The sequence below is a fragment of the Balaenoptera physalus genome (genome assembly GCF_965194825.1).
Source record: "Balaenoptera physalus genome assembly, chromosome: 11".
NCBI lineage: Eukaryota > Metazoa > Chordata > Mammalia > Artiodactyla > Balaenopteridae > Balaenoptera > Balaenoptera physalus.
In genome coordinates this window covers 76,650,106-76,666,852 of record NC_138896.1, presented here as the reverse complement: position 1 = coordinate 76,666,852, position 16,747 = coordinate 76,650,106, and the positions used below count along the sequence as shown (strand labels likewise).

General features: G+C 41.9%; 1 protein-coding gene across 2 annotated transcripts in view; it reads right to left on the bottom strand.

The window, feature by feature from the left end:
- CACNA2D3 (calcium voltage-gated channel auxiliary subunit alpha2delta 3) overlaps positions 1–16,747 on the bottom strand; it is an 800,023-nt gene that overhangs the window by 239,245 nt on the left and 544,031 nt on the right. Inside the window, exon 14 of one of the 2 annotated variants that reach the window (XM_082414438.1) lies at positions 8,446–8,463. The exons of the other annotated variant lie outside the window; for it this stretch is intronic. Within the exon in view, the coding sequence (XP_082270564.1) occupies positions 8,446–8,463 (18 nt within the window). The remainder of the gene's footprint in view (positions 1–8,445; positions 8,464–16,747) is intronic. 2 annotated transcript variants of the gene reach the window in all.

Below are 16,747 nucleotides of genomic sequence, written 5' to 3'. Positions count from 1 at the left end.
TCACAGAGGTAAAGGAAAAGGACTTAAAACAAAAACTGCTTAGTTGAACACTATGATTTCCTTGGAAAGCAGCACAGAGAGAAGAAATGAGCTACAGAAGCAAAGAGACCTGAAATATTCCTGAACAGGTTACTCACTTCTTGAGTCATTTGTATTTATCCATCCTTCCATTCATTCATTCTTCTATCTGTCCATCCACCCATCCACTCAGCCATATTCTATTTCCAAACATGTTTTGCTATTACCAAACATTGCTTTAAACATTTAACATCTATATAGCTTTAAATTTAACCCTGTAAAATGTCTATACCCATCTTACAGATGAATCAATTAAAGATAAAGGAGCAAAGTACCTTGCTCTACGTCACAGAGGGCAGCAGGGTGGGGGGTTTGAGCCTTGGCCTACCTGACACTAGAGCCCCTGTCCAAATCACTCTGCCCTCAGCCTCCTGTTTTAGGGGTACAAAGACAAATGTCATGTTTTGCCTTAAGGATCTTGGAATGAAGTAAAAGAGGCAACCAAGCAAAGCATCCCTAAAATAGGAATATCTCCAAGAGTTTGGGGGAGAATTAAATAGAATTGTAGATGCAAAGCATCTAATACAGTGCCTGACACATCCAACAAGTGCAGCTGTTCTCATAAAGACCATTCTAGGCTAAGCTTCTCTGAAATCCATCCACTGCTCTACCAAATTTGAACTTCATCCATCTCTGCATTCAAATTACATATACAAAATAAAAAAATACTTCTCCTTTATTCCATGATATAGACAATATGCTTTAGAAAGCAGTTGGGGGTGGTGGTAATTGTAAATATTAAAGAAGGTTGGGAAGGATGCACGTTGGGAAGGAAATTGTTGGAGAGGAAGGGGGTCAGAAAAGAAAGGACAGATGCTTCAGAAGCACCCGGCCAAATCATCTAATGTGTCCCAGGCCTGGGCAAACATGGATGGGTCCAATCCAAGCACACAGGGCTCATGATTCAGCAAGTGGTTCAATTCCATGAGTCATTTCTGGAAAAAGAAAGTCCATACCATGGCATTAGTCCTTTGCCTGACATTTTTCTACCTCATGAAACTAGGCTAGGTTTTCCAAAACCCTTCCAGTTAATCTGAAGGGATAAACATCTAACTTTCTGCTTTTGGACTTCTCAGTAGTGTTGCTGTACACGATTGCACAACTGCTCCAGTTTGCCCCAGAGGGTCATTTCAGTTGAATCCTTTGGCATGTGATGCCTGGAAGCTTGCACAGAGCCGTGCCTCCAGTTCTCATGGAACTGGGCTACATTTGGGTTTGTAATCAATATATATCCATTAATTGGGGGTCTGACCTGGGAATAATGTGACTGGAAAAAAGATCAGGCAGCTGAGCTATGACCAGATCAACAAATACATGACGTTAGTACAAAAAACTGAAAAGGCAGACCAATTTTCCAATTTTAATGTGCAGAAACAATAAAAGTAGACAAATTCTGTTGATGAAAATTAGAATTGTTTGTATCAAAAAAATTATGCCAAAAAAAGTGAAGAAAGGAAAGGCAATGCCTATGAGTATATAGTGCAAGTGTATGTTTTCTCTTGAGTAATTCATGAGAGTTATTACCCACTACATCTGCCACTCAGGAAATTCCCTCCTGTGAGGACCTATATAGTCAGATTAAAATCACTGATGGTTATTTGCCATTGATTTGATATAGATTTGACTCATATTTTGACAGAGATTTAGTATTCTAATTAGTCACTGAATTATATTGATTTTGCTTAGTCCTGTGTTGAAATGTTGTTCATTGTGTATTCTCTCTCCCTCTCTCCTTTGAGCTAGTGGAAACATAGTAACACAGTCAGAAAAAATTGTATTTCTGGCTCAAGTTCACACATTCTAGGTTGCTTAATTCTTTACTTCATTAAGCTATTCCATGCAGCTGTCCTTTAAACGGTACTCTTTTCCAGGGTCTTGACCAATAAACTGTAGATTCATATACTGCTTTTTCAGGAAACACATCTAGTGTGTCAAGTGATGGATACAGGTGTTCTAAATCTATCAGTAAATACAGAGGGGGGCCTCAAAATAGCAATCCAGTTCTTTGAGTTCAATATTGCCTGAGGATCAATAAGAATGACCTACAGAATTGCATCTAGAAGCAAGGAAATCAGAACATCGGGTGTCCTATAATACCCTCTTCAAGACTGTCCCAGGCTTAATATGGGTTATGCTGACATTAATGCCACAATACCCCCATTCATTGGGCTTTTTGAAAGAACTTTTCTCAATCCTCTGCCTTCCCTTCTATACGGAAGGAAGAAGGGTATATTAATTTCTTTGGTGCGGGTGGGGAGTGGGGAGATGTAAGAACAATTTAAGTTTTAAAGTTCCACTGTTTTTATTTAGATTTTTTTTGACTTTCAAAAGAAAAGGCAATTTCATTTTAGCAATATTATGAGTAGAGTTTGTATTGTTTTAACACCTCAAGAGAGTCATATTTTATAGTTGTGCTTAATTTAAATAAATAGTAGAAGACATTCACATATCTTAAGTAAATGAGAATTTTTTGAAAGAAGACTTTAAATTTCTAAGACACTAAAAAGTAAGTCTGGGACTAGAAAGCATTGATATATTAGGGATTTTTAAATCAATTCTTAGTTTTTGACTTTACAACGTCTAGCCTTTTTTTTTAAAGAACACATTATACCAGTGTTTCAAAACCATTTCTGCTTTATTTGTATCAAATGTGTCTCTTTTAAGGTACAATGGACTAGCATGATCAGTACTATTTCGTTGAGTTAAGCATTCATCGTGGGTTGGGCTTGGCAAGTGCTGCTCATGTACTCCTCGGTTGTCACCTTGCTCTTTTCCTTATTATAAAATAGTACAGGACTTCCCTGGTGGCGCAGTGGTTAAGAATCCGCCTGCCAATGCAGGGGACACAGGTTCGAGCCCTGGTCCGGGAAGATCCCACATGCCGCAGAGCAACTAAGCCCGTGCGCCACAACTACTGAGCCTGCGCTCTAGAGCCCACGAGCCACAACTACTGAGCTCACGTGCCTAGAGCCCGTGCTCCGCAACAAGAGAAGCCACCGCAATGAGAAGCCCGTGCACCGCAACGAAGAGTAGCCCCCGCTCACTGCAACTAGAGAAAGCCCACGCGCAGCAACAAAGACCCAATGCAGCCAAAAATAAATAAATAAATTAAAAAAGAAATAGTACATAATGCTACAGAAGTTCAAATACATATGAAAATGGGTACAAATTGAACATTTTTTTCCAGATACACAAGTAGACACACATTATGAGGTTGTTTAAAATTAACAAATTTTTTCTCAAATGCAAATAGCATCCTGCTTCCAAAATGGAGCTCCCTGGTCCCCCATCAGCCCATATAGGGGTTCAGCCAGAGCCCCTGTGCACTGTTCTGCTGGTCATCCCGCCATCAGGAAGCCATACGCCTTGAATCTGAGGGTCTTGCATTCATTTATTTATGGTCTCAAACACACAGTTGAACAGGGCCAATGGGAAAGGGACTGGCCAAGATTCACACGGCTGTGAACCTTGCAAAGTTCACCTCCTTTCTCAGCAGCAGGGCAGCTTGTCTGGAATGCCACAGATACACTCATATGGAACTACTGCAAAGAATAAAACGTTTGGTTCTGTAATCATCATTATGGTGGACCAATATGTTGTAACTCAGATTTCCACAGAATCCATCACACTGACCATGGGGGGAGCTAAAGTGACTGGACTTGCTCCGCTTTCTATTTCCCTTGCCTGATTCACAAAATAAATCTACTAATTTAAGATGTAGTTATCATCTTTTGGACTCTGAGGATAGTCAATCTTAACAGCCCCAGCTTGGGAACGCATATAAAAGATGTCTGTATGGGTTCCTATAAAACAGTAAATGATGAGGAAGAAAACAGGAGTATCAAAACAAAATATAATAATTTACACAGAAAGCCAGTCAAGGTAAAAGCAAATGAGTCATAAACCAGATCCAAACGTAAATAGTTATCATCTCCCCATTTTGCACTTCATTTGCATCGATTTAGCTGGTTATATAACTGTAATGAAACACTAAAATCACTAGACCTACAGTTCTCTGAAATCAGCAGCTTTGCAAACTTTCAAATTTCTGTTTTCAATGACAAGTCAACATTTCAAAGTGCAGAAGTTAAAAGAGACAAGGAATGATAAATGATGCCCCACAATTGCTGAAATCTGATTACAGTGAGATAAGAGCTGGCCAAATTCTGCTTGCATGAGTCTATACCTAAAGAAAAAGAAAAAGAAAAGAAAAGAAAAGTCTTTAGATAAATGACTGCTTCCATTTAGTCCGCCTAAATATAATATAAACAAGGAAACAAAGAAAATGCAAATGGATGCAGGATCCCATTTACACTTAGGGGGAGAAATTAATAAAACAGTTCCATCCTGAAAGAAAAACCAAAAATCGACACTTTTTTAAGAAGCTAATTTATGCACTCCTGAGTCCTCATACAAGTTAAGCAGCACAGCATATCACAGCAGGCATAGAACAACAGATCTCAAGCCCTGCTGTGTTTGTTCAAGAAGGCAAGTTAAGCTATTCCTAACAGGAAACAAAACACACGGTCTGGCTATTAAACAGGGATCGTTTTGCCATACTGTGCAGCCCTGAATCCATCAATTGCTGTTCCAAACAGGATTAGAGATGTGGTTTTCTTTAACTATGGTTTTGAGAAAAATGCTTATGCCTGCTCAGAATTTTCGGGCTGATATTAACTAATATAGTGCCAGGCAAGACACGGAGTACCTTCAAAACTTTCAAGACACTGTCTTTGACAAATTCCAAAGCTGTTTGAAGACAGCACAAAATGAAGGGGAGGGGAAAACCTGTGTGTGGAAAAGTTAACCATGTGAACAGCCAAATTTGGAATACCCCAAAGAGTATTTTTTCCTTTAAGTATTCAAGGCTCCATGCTATAGTGATTCATCACACAGTGAACAACTGATGTTTAGTTCCCATAGACAGAACCTACATGGATGAATACGTAGTACGAAAACTGGACTATTTTTGTGACTACTGAACATACATTTGCAAAGGCTTTGGGTAATTCTGTTATTATTATAAAATGGAATCTCCCAGCCATTTTTGTAGAAGTCAAGTACCACGTAAGGGAAAAAAGGCAAACCTTTCTTACATATGGACCTCTCTTCATTGTTGAACTCAAGAACAATCAATCCAATGGAGAAAGTGGTTCAATTTTCACTAAAAAGAACAGTTTTGTGATGGCCTGAAGGCATCAGGTCTGTATTGCTACATGTTTTTTTTTAACCAAGATTCAGGACACTGCCTATGTGTTTGGTGAAAATATTTATTGGTCAAGTGTATAACCAGTTAGTACTACCCCTATTTTGTATTAAGGGTTGAAATTTATAGAGTCTAGAAATTATCTCAGAGGTGCTTAAGAATCACAGGAAAAACAAAACTTTTTTTTTTTTTTTTTTTGTGCAAACCATTGTTCTAGAAAATAGCCAAAAGGGCTAAAAGAGAAGTTTTGGAAAACCCTCAAATTATTAGCATCACGAAAATGATAATTTATAGACAACAATCATTAATGACTGCTACACATAAGAGGGATACCCAAATGGGACATTTTTAGTTGTAGATCAGCCAAGAGATTAAAATAAGCATGTTTACAGAGACATAACTATTTAAAATATTTATAGAGAAAACAGTTGCAGATGATACAAAGAGAGATTCCAACAAAAACATAGCACAAATGCAGACACCATATGGTGCAATGTATGCACTCATGACCTCATGTGAAAAGCTGGCCAAAGACAGAGCAGCTGGAGCTACCTCCCTTTTACCCCCAGAACAACAAACTCTTGGGTTTGGAAGGGACTCATTATAATCATGGCCATGGATGGGTGAAATCTATGGGTAATGTCAAAGGCTTTGGGAAGAAATCTCTCAAAACAATTGTTTCTGAAAGCCTTTGCTTTGTTGGGATTTCAAGTCCAGTCTCCATTTCTTTCTGACTCCATGTAGGAGGTACAGGCAGGTGATACACAGAGTTTTTAATGAACCAAGAGAAGCATCACATTCCTTCTAGGCTCTTTTGACATCTCCTGATTATTCATTAGGCTTGAGTCAGGACCACAAAACACTATGGAGGTCCCAGACCACCACATCACGTCTGACTGGACTCTTCATCTGCTCTAAAGCACTGGGGGCCAAGCTGAGCAAATGGTAATAGGAACTCTAAATTTTGTGAGTTCCAGCATATGTCAGGCTCTGTGGTAGGTGCAAGTAAGAGAAACAACTCTCATGACAAAACTACAAAGTTAGTCTCTCGTTCTTGTTGAATAACGAGAGGTTAAGTGACTTAGAGATGTTAAGTGACTTGCTCATGGTCACAAACAGATAAAGGCTAGAATGGAACCCACCATCCCCTTTTGCTGGTCAAGCAGCAAGACAATATATTTGAGGGGAATTGATGATTGTAAGAACCTTAACCTTCTAGCAAAAGCCTTTGGTAACATTGGGGAGGGGAAGGGAAGGAACATGAGGGGCAGGGACGCTCATACATCAACAATTGAGACTAGTGGTCCTGAGGGAGAATGCCTTCAATCGGCAATGTGTCTCTCCTCAACCCTCCTCATCTTCCAGCCCGGATACCCGAGGTTTATAGTCAAACTCCTTCTCCAAAGAGCTGAATTTCCCAGAAACTATCCAAAGAATTCTGAAATCATTTCACACACGGCTCTTAATTTTTTGTTTAAGGTAAATACCTTTCTCTATTATAACAGAAGACTATTTGTAGCCATAGTGAGGAATGGGAGGCAGGGTGATTCTTTGTCATCTAGGGTTGCAGAACAAATCTGCTGGGCAGTCAAACATCTTTGGGACACAGGAAAAGCCCCTGGAGCATCTTCCTCACTTCTGAACTTTCAATGATCATAATAATAAGCTTCACTTTTCAGGGCATGTGATGTGAGTCAAGATAAGATATGATGATAGAAGAAAAGAGTGTGATGAGCTAAGTGCTATTGAAGAATCATATGACCCAGCAACATTTGTTCTTACCATATTCTGTGTTGGTTTGTTTTGAAATTTGTTTTAAATTCCATGGCTGATGGCACCTCAAATTCATGAGGAATCTTTTACAAGTGAATGCTTTTGTCTATGGATCAGTGGAAATTTGATGAATACTAGTAAGTTGAGGCCAGTCCATTTTTAGGCACTGAGTTTAAGTCGCTTTGCAAAGAAATTTCAAATGTGGGCAATTAAGCAAGCATGACCTATCAAAGATGCCGAGCCTTCCAGATAATGTGGAATTCTGACCATATATTTACCCTGGAAGCTGTTGCTCTACTCAAATACTTTAACTTTTAATGAAGTGTTCAGTCCTTTTGTGATGGCACTGAAGTGTAATCAAACATTACCACAAGCCAAGTCACACACTAGCATGTCTTGCCTTGTTTAAATATCTCAAATATATTTGAGTAATTGTGTAATGATTTCTGGGCCTCTGGTTGTCCATATGGTCTGAACAGACTGTCTTTTGTAGAGCAGTTGTGATATCTCTCTTAGTGAGAAAAAACCAAATCATCTCTGATTTGGAGAGCTTAGGAGGTACTGCTTAAATTTCAGGGTGGCGCCCTACCTCAACTCTTGAAATGAAACCAACTCACATCTGGGCCCCAGAAATTACTCTTATCTTCTGAAAATCTTGCTTGTGTTTGTGAAATACACAAGAACAATGCAGCAGGCATCACGTGACATGTTTTCTGCCATAACTGTCCTTAGGATGCAGTGACATGCCGTGGGAATGATACAGCAAAGCCAGCACTGCAACCACACGGAATCTTTCTGGACAGAGAACATTCTAGATGGTGGCACCAGATCATCTCAGACAGATAATGAGGACCAGTGAAAGGGTCTGACCATTGGCAAGAACTCTGCTTTAATGCTCTCTGGGTGGTATGGGTGTTGAGACAAGCAAAGCAGCTGTTGATTTTGCAATTAATGAAACCCAAGGTGAGTTTCAGGGATTTGGATTAAGAGCCCAGAATCTAAACATGGTTACTGGGCTTAATTAATTATTCATATTATCTGTCTCCCTAGGAAAGTATCCCAGGGAAGATCTGGAATGCTATGTTGGAAGGAATGTGCCAAACTTACTCTTGACCTATTATTTGAGAATTCTTAGCAACATGGTTGGGCATAGATTCATCCCCAAACCACTGGCCACCATACGGCTCTCTGGTGGGACTAAGTTGGCAAGGGGCTAGTGGACAGCTAAGTCTGTTGGCCTTTCTGTTCCTGCCCAACTTCAGGCTCCCGAAGTCCTAAGAGGAAAACCATTTCACTGGTCATGAACAGTGCCGAATGCACAAGACCATGGAGGCATGCACAATTCGTGAGTTCTGGGGATGACTGGAATGTGATGGAAAAGAGTTTACCTTTTGTGCCTGAGGGAGCTGAAAAATAAGGGGGAAAAAAGAAGAAAAAACAATCATTATATAAGAAGTCAAGATTAACTGTAAAACTTCATTTGGCTGTCATTGGCAAATGGAAAGACCAAAACGGGGAGGAAAAGAGGAAAATAAAAACTAAAGCCTAGTCACTTCCCCATATAAAGCTATGGTGCTGGGACTTCCCTGGCGGTCCAGTGGTAAAGAATCTGCCTTACAATGCAAGGGACTCGGGTTTGATCCCTGGTCAGGGAACTAAGATGCCAAATGCCGAGGGGTAACTAAGCCCGCACGCCACAACTACTGAGCTTGCGCACCTCAACTAGAGCCCGCATGCTGCAAACTACAGAGCCCATGCGCTCTGGAATCTGTGCGCCACAACTACAGAGCCCACGCGCCCTGGAGCCTGCACACCACAACTAGAGAAGAGAAAACCCACACACCACAACTAGAGAGAAGCCCGTGCACCACAATGAAGAGCCTGTGCACAGCAACAAAAGATCCCACATGCCTAAACAAAGATCCCGTGTGCCACAACTAAGACACAACACAGCCAAAAATAAATAAATAAGTAAAAAATAAATCTTAAAGAAAAAAAGTTATGGTGCTGATTATTCCACCTGCTATCTGAATCTGCTGAATCTGTAGAGTCAACAGATAATCTGTGAGTTTGACAGTGCGTGTTTTGGGTAGTTCTGGACCTGCAAAGCTGGACCTGAGCTTATTCTGTCCAGTGGCCCAAAGCACACACTATGAAGGCCGAGTTCTTTCTTCCTGTATGCCAACAGTTCCCCAATGCGGAGGACTGTCTGAAGACATGTGGGGCTGCCAAAACTGGGGGCAGTGGAGGGAGCAAAAGCTATTGGCCTCTAGCAGGTGGAGGCCAGGGAAGCTGCTAAACATCTTACAATGCACAGGACAGCCCCCACTACCAAGAATTATCCTGCCCATCTGTCAACTGTGCCAAAGTTGAGAAACTGTACTGTACATAAAGGTAAGACCATTAGAAGAATGTTGTTTTTAAAGTCAATTTTTCTTGCTTTGTAGCACAGTAACTATTCCCTTTATTGGTGGTTAAGGAAGCATGAACAAGGATTTATGCATTTGAAGTAAGGCTGATATTCTAAGAACAACAGAAAGGCAGTCAGTCAATCCATAAAATAAGATATAATAGCTTTCCCAATGGCACAGGCAAGGAATTGAAATTATAGGTATATGGAGAAAGATTGAATATTTATGAGATATATTTATCTATTTTTCTACATTGAGTCTATTAGGCTGCGGTTTAATGTCACGGTGTTTGTGATTGCCATTACAGCGTGCAGTGTTTCAAAAAGCATTTTCTAATCTGGAATGGAAATAACATTATCCATATATTAAATACCAAATCTAAGAATTACATCATTTTCAAGACTTACTTTTCATAGAGACTAACAGTTATTGAGTGTGAACTTGTCACCAGGCACTTTGTTAAGCCCTTTATTTGCATCACCCCACTAAATCACAACAACCCAATACTAGGTACTCTTATTATCCCCATTTTACAGATGAGAAATAAAATGGCATTTAGAGGTTATGTAATTATACGATGTTCCATAGATAATAAATTAGAGAGTGGGGTTTCCTGATTTTAGAACGTACAAAATCAATTCAACTCACACGTTAATAAAGGCCACAAACAGTTGGGAATTGTGATGACAAACTCTCTCTGTCTCTCTAGAGTTTATAACCCTGCAAGTGCCAGAAGATGCAAGATAACTAAACAAGATATCCTATGGTCTTCATTTGAATCTTCTGCCTTTTCCATTCTTTTCTCCCCGTGAACAATGCTCTCCCTTCACAGACACTAAGACCGGGGCTTTCTTGAACCCATCGTAAGGCCCTGCCCTGTGGATGGAGCCCAACAAAGGCTAGAAGGGATAAACACAAACCAACAAGGTGTCTTGGATCTCAGAGACTTCTCCAGAATGGTACAGAGAATGTCCACAAAGGGCGGACCCCAACCTCCCAACAATACATTTCTAAGCTCTTTTATGCCGAAAGGTCTCCCAATTTAAGAAGACAGGAATGCAATCATGTTTTTCTGATTCTTTGCTCCTACTTAAAGCTGCCACTATTAAAAAGGAAGCTCACATGTTTCTCTAGCACTTCTCAAGGGTACAGAAATGTATCAAGAGGTGAGAAATTGAGCCTAAAATGAAGAATCACTTAAAGAAGGGTCTCTTAAATATTAAACATCTTTTCACACAACGGAAAAGAAACCTTGGAGATATGAACATTAATAGAATGATAAATGTATGTTTCCTTAGGAAAGCATTTGTGTTGAATCACAGCTTATGTCATATGAAATGCATTGGGGAGCCATGAGAATTACAATTGTTTGATGAATTAAAATAAATACCAAAGTTAAGTCCTGCACAAATTGTGGGACTTGACAGGCCTTTTAAAAAGGAGAGCTGCCTGCCCTCTTTCTCTCTCTCTCAGTTTTATCTTGGTGGAGAAGGAAACACCTCTTTTTGACTCACCCGTTTAAGCACATGAGAAGAAATCCTGGGAAGGAAAATGAGAGACCAGGCCTTTGTGGTAATGTCCTCAGTTTAAGACTGCCCTCAAGTTCTCCACAAAACATATATTTTCCTCAAGAAATAACTCATGAGAACAAAGAGCAACTTTCCTACCAGAGCTTTTAAATAACATAAATTACAGCTTGCAATGCCCTATACAGGTTGCACCTCAGAGAAGGAGCCTCAGAATAGAACATAACAAATTAAGATGGGCTCACTGGCAGCCACAGACTCTACTGCTCGGGAGTAGGCTCTTCTGATGACACATGGTCACCGAATATTCACAGTGTGTAGAGTCCTGAACTGGGAGCCAGACCAGCTGGACGTTAGATCCACCCTGGCCTCTGGCTAGAGCCTTGAGGCACGTGCCTTCCAGCCTTTAGCCAGAGTGCTTATCCTTAAAAAAAGATGAGGGAGGGAGGGCTTGGGAATGGGCCAGTCCTTGTATGGCAAGAAAGGTTAGCCTCAAGAGCCAAGTCTAACTGATTGGTAATAGATTTCTATAGGGTTGTGTTGAGAAGGATTCTGAAGTTATATCTGAGTTTTGCTGTAAAGAATATTATAACCAATTAGCAATGTCTGCTGTGGGCTCAAAATAAGGAGTGGCAAAACATATCCCTGGACACGATGATCCCTAAAGGTCTCATTGTACTTTTTCTTTGTAGTTCTGAGCACATCTATAATTTGTATGTAAGTTAGTTTAATGTCTCTCCCCTGCTAGGTCACAAGCTCCATGAGGGCATGAGGGTACCTGCTCTGTATGAAAGTCTCTATTAAGTTCTCTATTTGTGACTGTGATATGGTGCTCACCTGGTTAAAGAAGGTAACTTATTATTAGGGTACACCTAGGGTGGATGCCAGGGAAAGACAACTGGGGTAACTGACTGCAGCCTACACCCCCCCAAACACAAAGACCATGTTGATAACCCAAGATAATGGCTTTCAAGAGAAAAAGAAATATGTCTGCCAGAAGGATGGATATGAAACTCAGATTTCAATATGCTTGGTACAGATTTCTGCAGATGTGCAGATTGTCTCACTGACCCGTGGATGTGCATAAAACCAGGCTGGCAACTTCCCATCATCACTCAGCCTGAGGCAAGGCAACTTCTCTTCCTCGAAGACCTCTTCTTCTTCAAAACCACCTTGTCAGGCATTGTCAACTGGGCTCCACCTCTCTGGGTCTGTTTCCTTACTTACTACAACAGGGTCTGCACAGGCAGCTTCAGATTCCTTCAGGCCAAATGCCCCCTGATTGTATGACTCTATATCCAACTATTCACATCCTCTAGTCACTTTTTAAAAGGAAGGATAAAGAAAGAAAGAAGTTGTAGTACGTGATGGGCTTGTACATTCCTAGGGAAAATTCCAACGGTGTAGAATGCATTCATGGGACACTTCACATTCAAACCTGGAAAGACTAAGAATATGTCATCCAAGAGAGTGACAGGGATGAAGGGCACAGTAGTAACAGAAGGAGCCACTCTTGAGTGACTGCTCTCAATAGACCAGGAACTTGACTAAGTGCTTTACCATCTTGAGCAATTTTGGTCCTCACAGCAGACCTCTGGGTTATATATTAGTATCATCCTCAGTTTATGGATGAGGAAATAGAGACTATTTAAAATGGCTAAGAACCTCGCCAAGGTCACCCAGTCAGGAAATGCTGGAGCTGAAAGTCAAGTCAGAGTCACGTCTCTCTGCAGCCCTCACCTCTGCTTTAACTGTCAGGCTCAAGGTGCTGCTTCTCATGCAGACCAAGGGCGCTAGCACCAACCCAAGGTTTTGGGGGCCTCTCAGGCCATTCCATCCACGAGTCCCCCATATGAGGAAGGGGGAATGAGGAATACTGGCACCACCCCTTACAGAAGAGTCTGGATGGAGGATCTAGCCTCCCACGCTTCTCAGCATGTAGTGTATGATGTATGGTGTAGCACAAATAGTTACCATGTCGTCTCCTGTCACAGACACACTTGTTCTTCCCTCATCTTGGAATGCTCCCTCCTACCCTCCCCCCTTGTCCAGCAAACACCTACTTCACTGGTCAGTTGTCACTGTCTTAACAAAGCCCTGTCTGACGTCTCATATCAAATGTCCTCATCACATGTCCGCATAATATCACCTATTGCCTATTCATAGCATAGTTACTGCTAGTTGCAGTAACTGCCATTCTGCCCTTTTTTGGTAACAGAAACCCACCTTTTAGCCAGGCTCAGCTAAACGACCCTATTAGAACTTGGTGTGGCTAAGTGATTCAGTTGTGGTCAATGAGATATTCATGGATGTGGTTTTTCCAGATAGTACCCTTGAAAGGACTCCTTCCATCCTGCTGCCAGGAAGGTAGATGTGATGGCTGGTGCTTTAGCAGTCATTCTGGACTATGAGGTTGTCTTGGATGGAAACCACATGCTGCGATGTTGACGACAGCAGTAATGACAGGCAGTTATAATAGCTATGACATACTATCCACCATTCTAAGTGCTTTACCTATATTAATTTATTGAAAAGTCACAGAAACTTTATTAGGTAAGTTCTATTATTACCTCAATTTTCCATGAAACTACAAGGTCACATAGCCAGAGAGCAGCAAAGATAAGTGTTTGAGAAGGGAGACCAGTAAGAAGACTATTGAATAATCTGAATGAGAGATGAAAGAGACAGTGCTGGTAGTGCAGGTAGCAGGCAGTGGTCTGACCCTAGATCTACTTGAGAGAAGAGATGATGGACTGGATGATAGATAGTATGAGAGAAGGACACATATCAAGTCTGCATCTAAGGCTTTTGGCCCAGGTAAATGCAAAAATGGAGCCTCTGTTTACTGAGAAGAAGACTATGGGAGAAGCATTTTTGAGGAAAAAAACCCCACAGAGTTCAGTTTTGTCTAAAACGGACAATTTGAGCATGTCCCCTAGTCTTGCAGGCAGAGGTGTAGGGTAGGCAGCTTGGTCACCGTGAGCATGCAGACAAGGTCACCCAGGGAGTGAGTACAGGGACTGAATCATGGGGTAATTGTGGGGCACCAGTTAGAGGCCTGTGTGCTAGGGTGGGCCAGGGAAAAGAGCTGTGAGAAGCCACAGGGGAGGCGGAAGAGATCCGAGTGTGATTGGAGTCCCTGATGGTAAGTAAAGGTGTTTCAAAACGCAAGACATTTTCTGCACCGAGGGGAAGGGAATGTTTTTGTTTTAACTTTCCTCGTTTACTTCATTTCTATCTCAGAGTCCCATAGAGAGCCAAAGGGGCAAGTGAGGGGACATCCATCACTCCAGCTCAATGAACTTCTGGAGTTGAGTGGACTCTTTTTCAAAAATAAAACTCAATTAAAGATCTATTGATCAAAACAACACATTCACTATGAAATATGTAAAGACCAAATGGGACATAAAGTATTTTCCTGCCAACTGTATAAAACAAAACAAAACAAAAAAAGCCGGGTCTACATATGTTTATTCCATTTGTAAAACTGGCCCTTTGCCTTGGGCCTTATGAATGAGTGATAAATCCCTGTTTGCTGCAAAGGTTCCCTGTGTTCATTTTTTTTTTCTTTTTCTTTTTTACTGTGCATGTTTACATTTATAATCTTCCATTCTTCTTCATTAAGCAATGTGGATAAAGATTCCTACTCCTATATGTATCAGAGGAAGTTCTGTTCATTGGTTCAAACTCCAAAACCTACACCAGGCGGAGAAGGCCTCTGATGAGCTAGGATCCAGTGGTAGAGGTTCTGTCCACATCCATCCACTTCTGCCACCCCACACCAAGCCGCCATTGCTGCTCATCCATCTCCTCGGTTTCACTCCTCCCCCTGGTCCTTCCTCTATACTGCATCCAGAACAATCTAAAAGTATAAGCCTGGTGCTTTGCCGGCCCTGTTGTCCAAGCCTCGCTTGCCTCAAAGCCTTCATGTGGCTATTCTTCTGACTGGCTGATGCTCTCCCACCATGTCAATTCTCTGACACCCCCCCACGACCCCCGCCTCACTGATTCCTACCCATCTGTCAGATGTCAGCTCTGAAGGCACCTCCTCTGACAGCAGTTCCTATCTCAACCCCAAGTACCTTTCTATGACATCATCTTGTTTATTCCTGTCTTAACATTTATTGCATTCTGTAATCTTGTTTATATTTTTACTACTTCTCCACATAAGAACTCAAGATCCATCTAGGGGCCACATGAATGAACAATTTATTCATTGCTGTATCACCAGGAACTAGACCTGTACTGTACCTGGCCCCTGGTAAGAATTCACGAAGGAGTATTTGTTGGAGAAAGAGAGGGAGGGAACAAGGAAAGAGAAAGGAAGGAAGGAAGGAAGGAAGGAAGGGAGGGAGGGAGGGAGGGAGGGAGGGGGGGAGAAAGGGAGGGAGGAAGGAGGGCCTTTGAGTTTAGTAGAACAGGTTTCCAATCCCACCTCTATCTCTTATGAGCTGTAAGGACTTAGGCAACAATATATCATCTCTGAGCTCTGGATTTCTCATCTGTAATATTATAGTATTAATACTATTTCATGGAATTAATGTAAGGATTACATGAGATAAATACATGTTGAGCCCCTGTGAAAGCCACTGGCCCATAATGGCTGCTGTTTTTACCCCATGACCTTGTAACCTCTAGAGTTTTCAGGGGTGCCCCAACCTGGTGTTGTGTGAGAAGTATACTAATAAGCAAGGGCCTCATGGTCCACAGATAAACCCACAGACCTAAGATCACAAACATTCTCAATGGGCCATCACTTCTTCACAGTGGGTTATGTGAAGAAGTGATAAGGCCTGAATAACGTGCTTACCCTTTACAGTGGACATGTGTCTCTTTGCTCTCACCATCAACTCCCTTCTTTCCTAGTAGTGGCCCTAGTAGTAGGGCAGTGGTCCCCAACCTTTTTGGCGCCAGGGACCGGTTATGTGGAAGACAAGTTTTCCATGGACGGGGGCGGTGGGGTGGTTCAGGTGGTAATGTGAGCGATGGGGGGCAGGGATGGTTCAGGCGGTAATGCGAGGGATGGGGAGCGGCAGATGAAGCTTCACTTGCTCGCCCACCGCTCATCTCCTGCTACGCGGCCTGGTTCCTAACAGGCCACAGACTGGTATCGGTCTGCGACACGGGGGTTGGGGACCCCTGTACTAGGGTAAGGCTCTACTCCAAGCCCCATGATGTGGGCAGTGCCCAGACCTCAGTCAATCAATTCATCACTGGCCCCAACAATTGGCTCAGGGTGGACATGTGACCTCACCTAGTCTACTCAGGACTTTTACAGAAGTAACCAAATATCAATCCCCCATCCTCCTTTCTCTCCTCCTCCCTTTCCTCTCTCCACTAGAGTCTGAGAGGATGTGCTGCTGGGGACAGATCATCAAATGGGACCTGAGAGTGAAGCCAGCACCATGGAAAGCAGGGCAGTGAGACAGATAGAACTCAGCACCAGTGGTGTCACTGGAGCCCATGTCCATCCATGAGACTTAGCTTCTAGAGGCTTCCAGCTCAGTACGAGGCATGGGGACATCCTGAGTGAACTGAGTTTTTCTCATTATTTCCACAGATACTTGTAGCTGGCCATCTCTAGGTACAGACCATGGCTACTCAGAGCTAGATTTTACTCATACAGATCAAGAGACTTATCAAAATATTTCTGTACCATTTGCTCAGCTTCAAAAATACTCAGCAGTAATTTCCTCAAAAGATTTCCAAGGGTATGTGTGAAATTTCCTTACAAACACACAGGGCATCATATT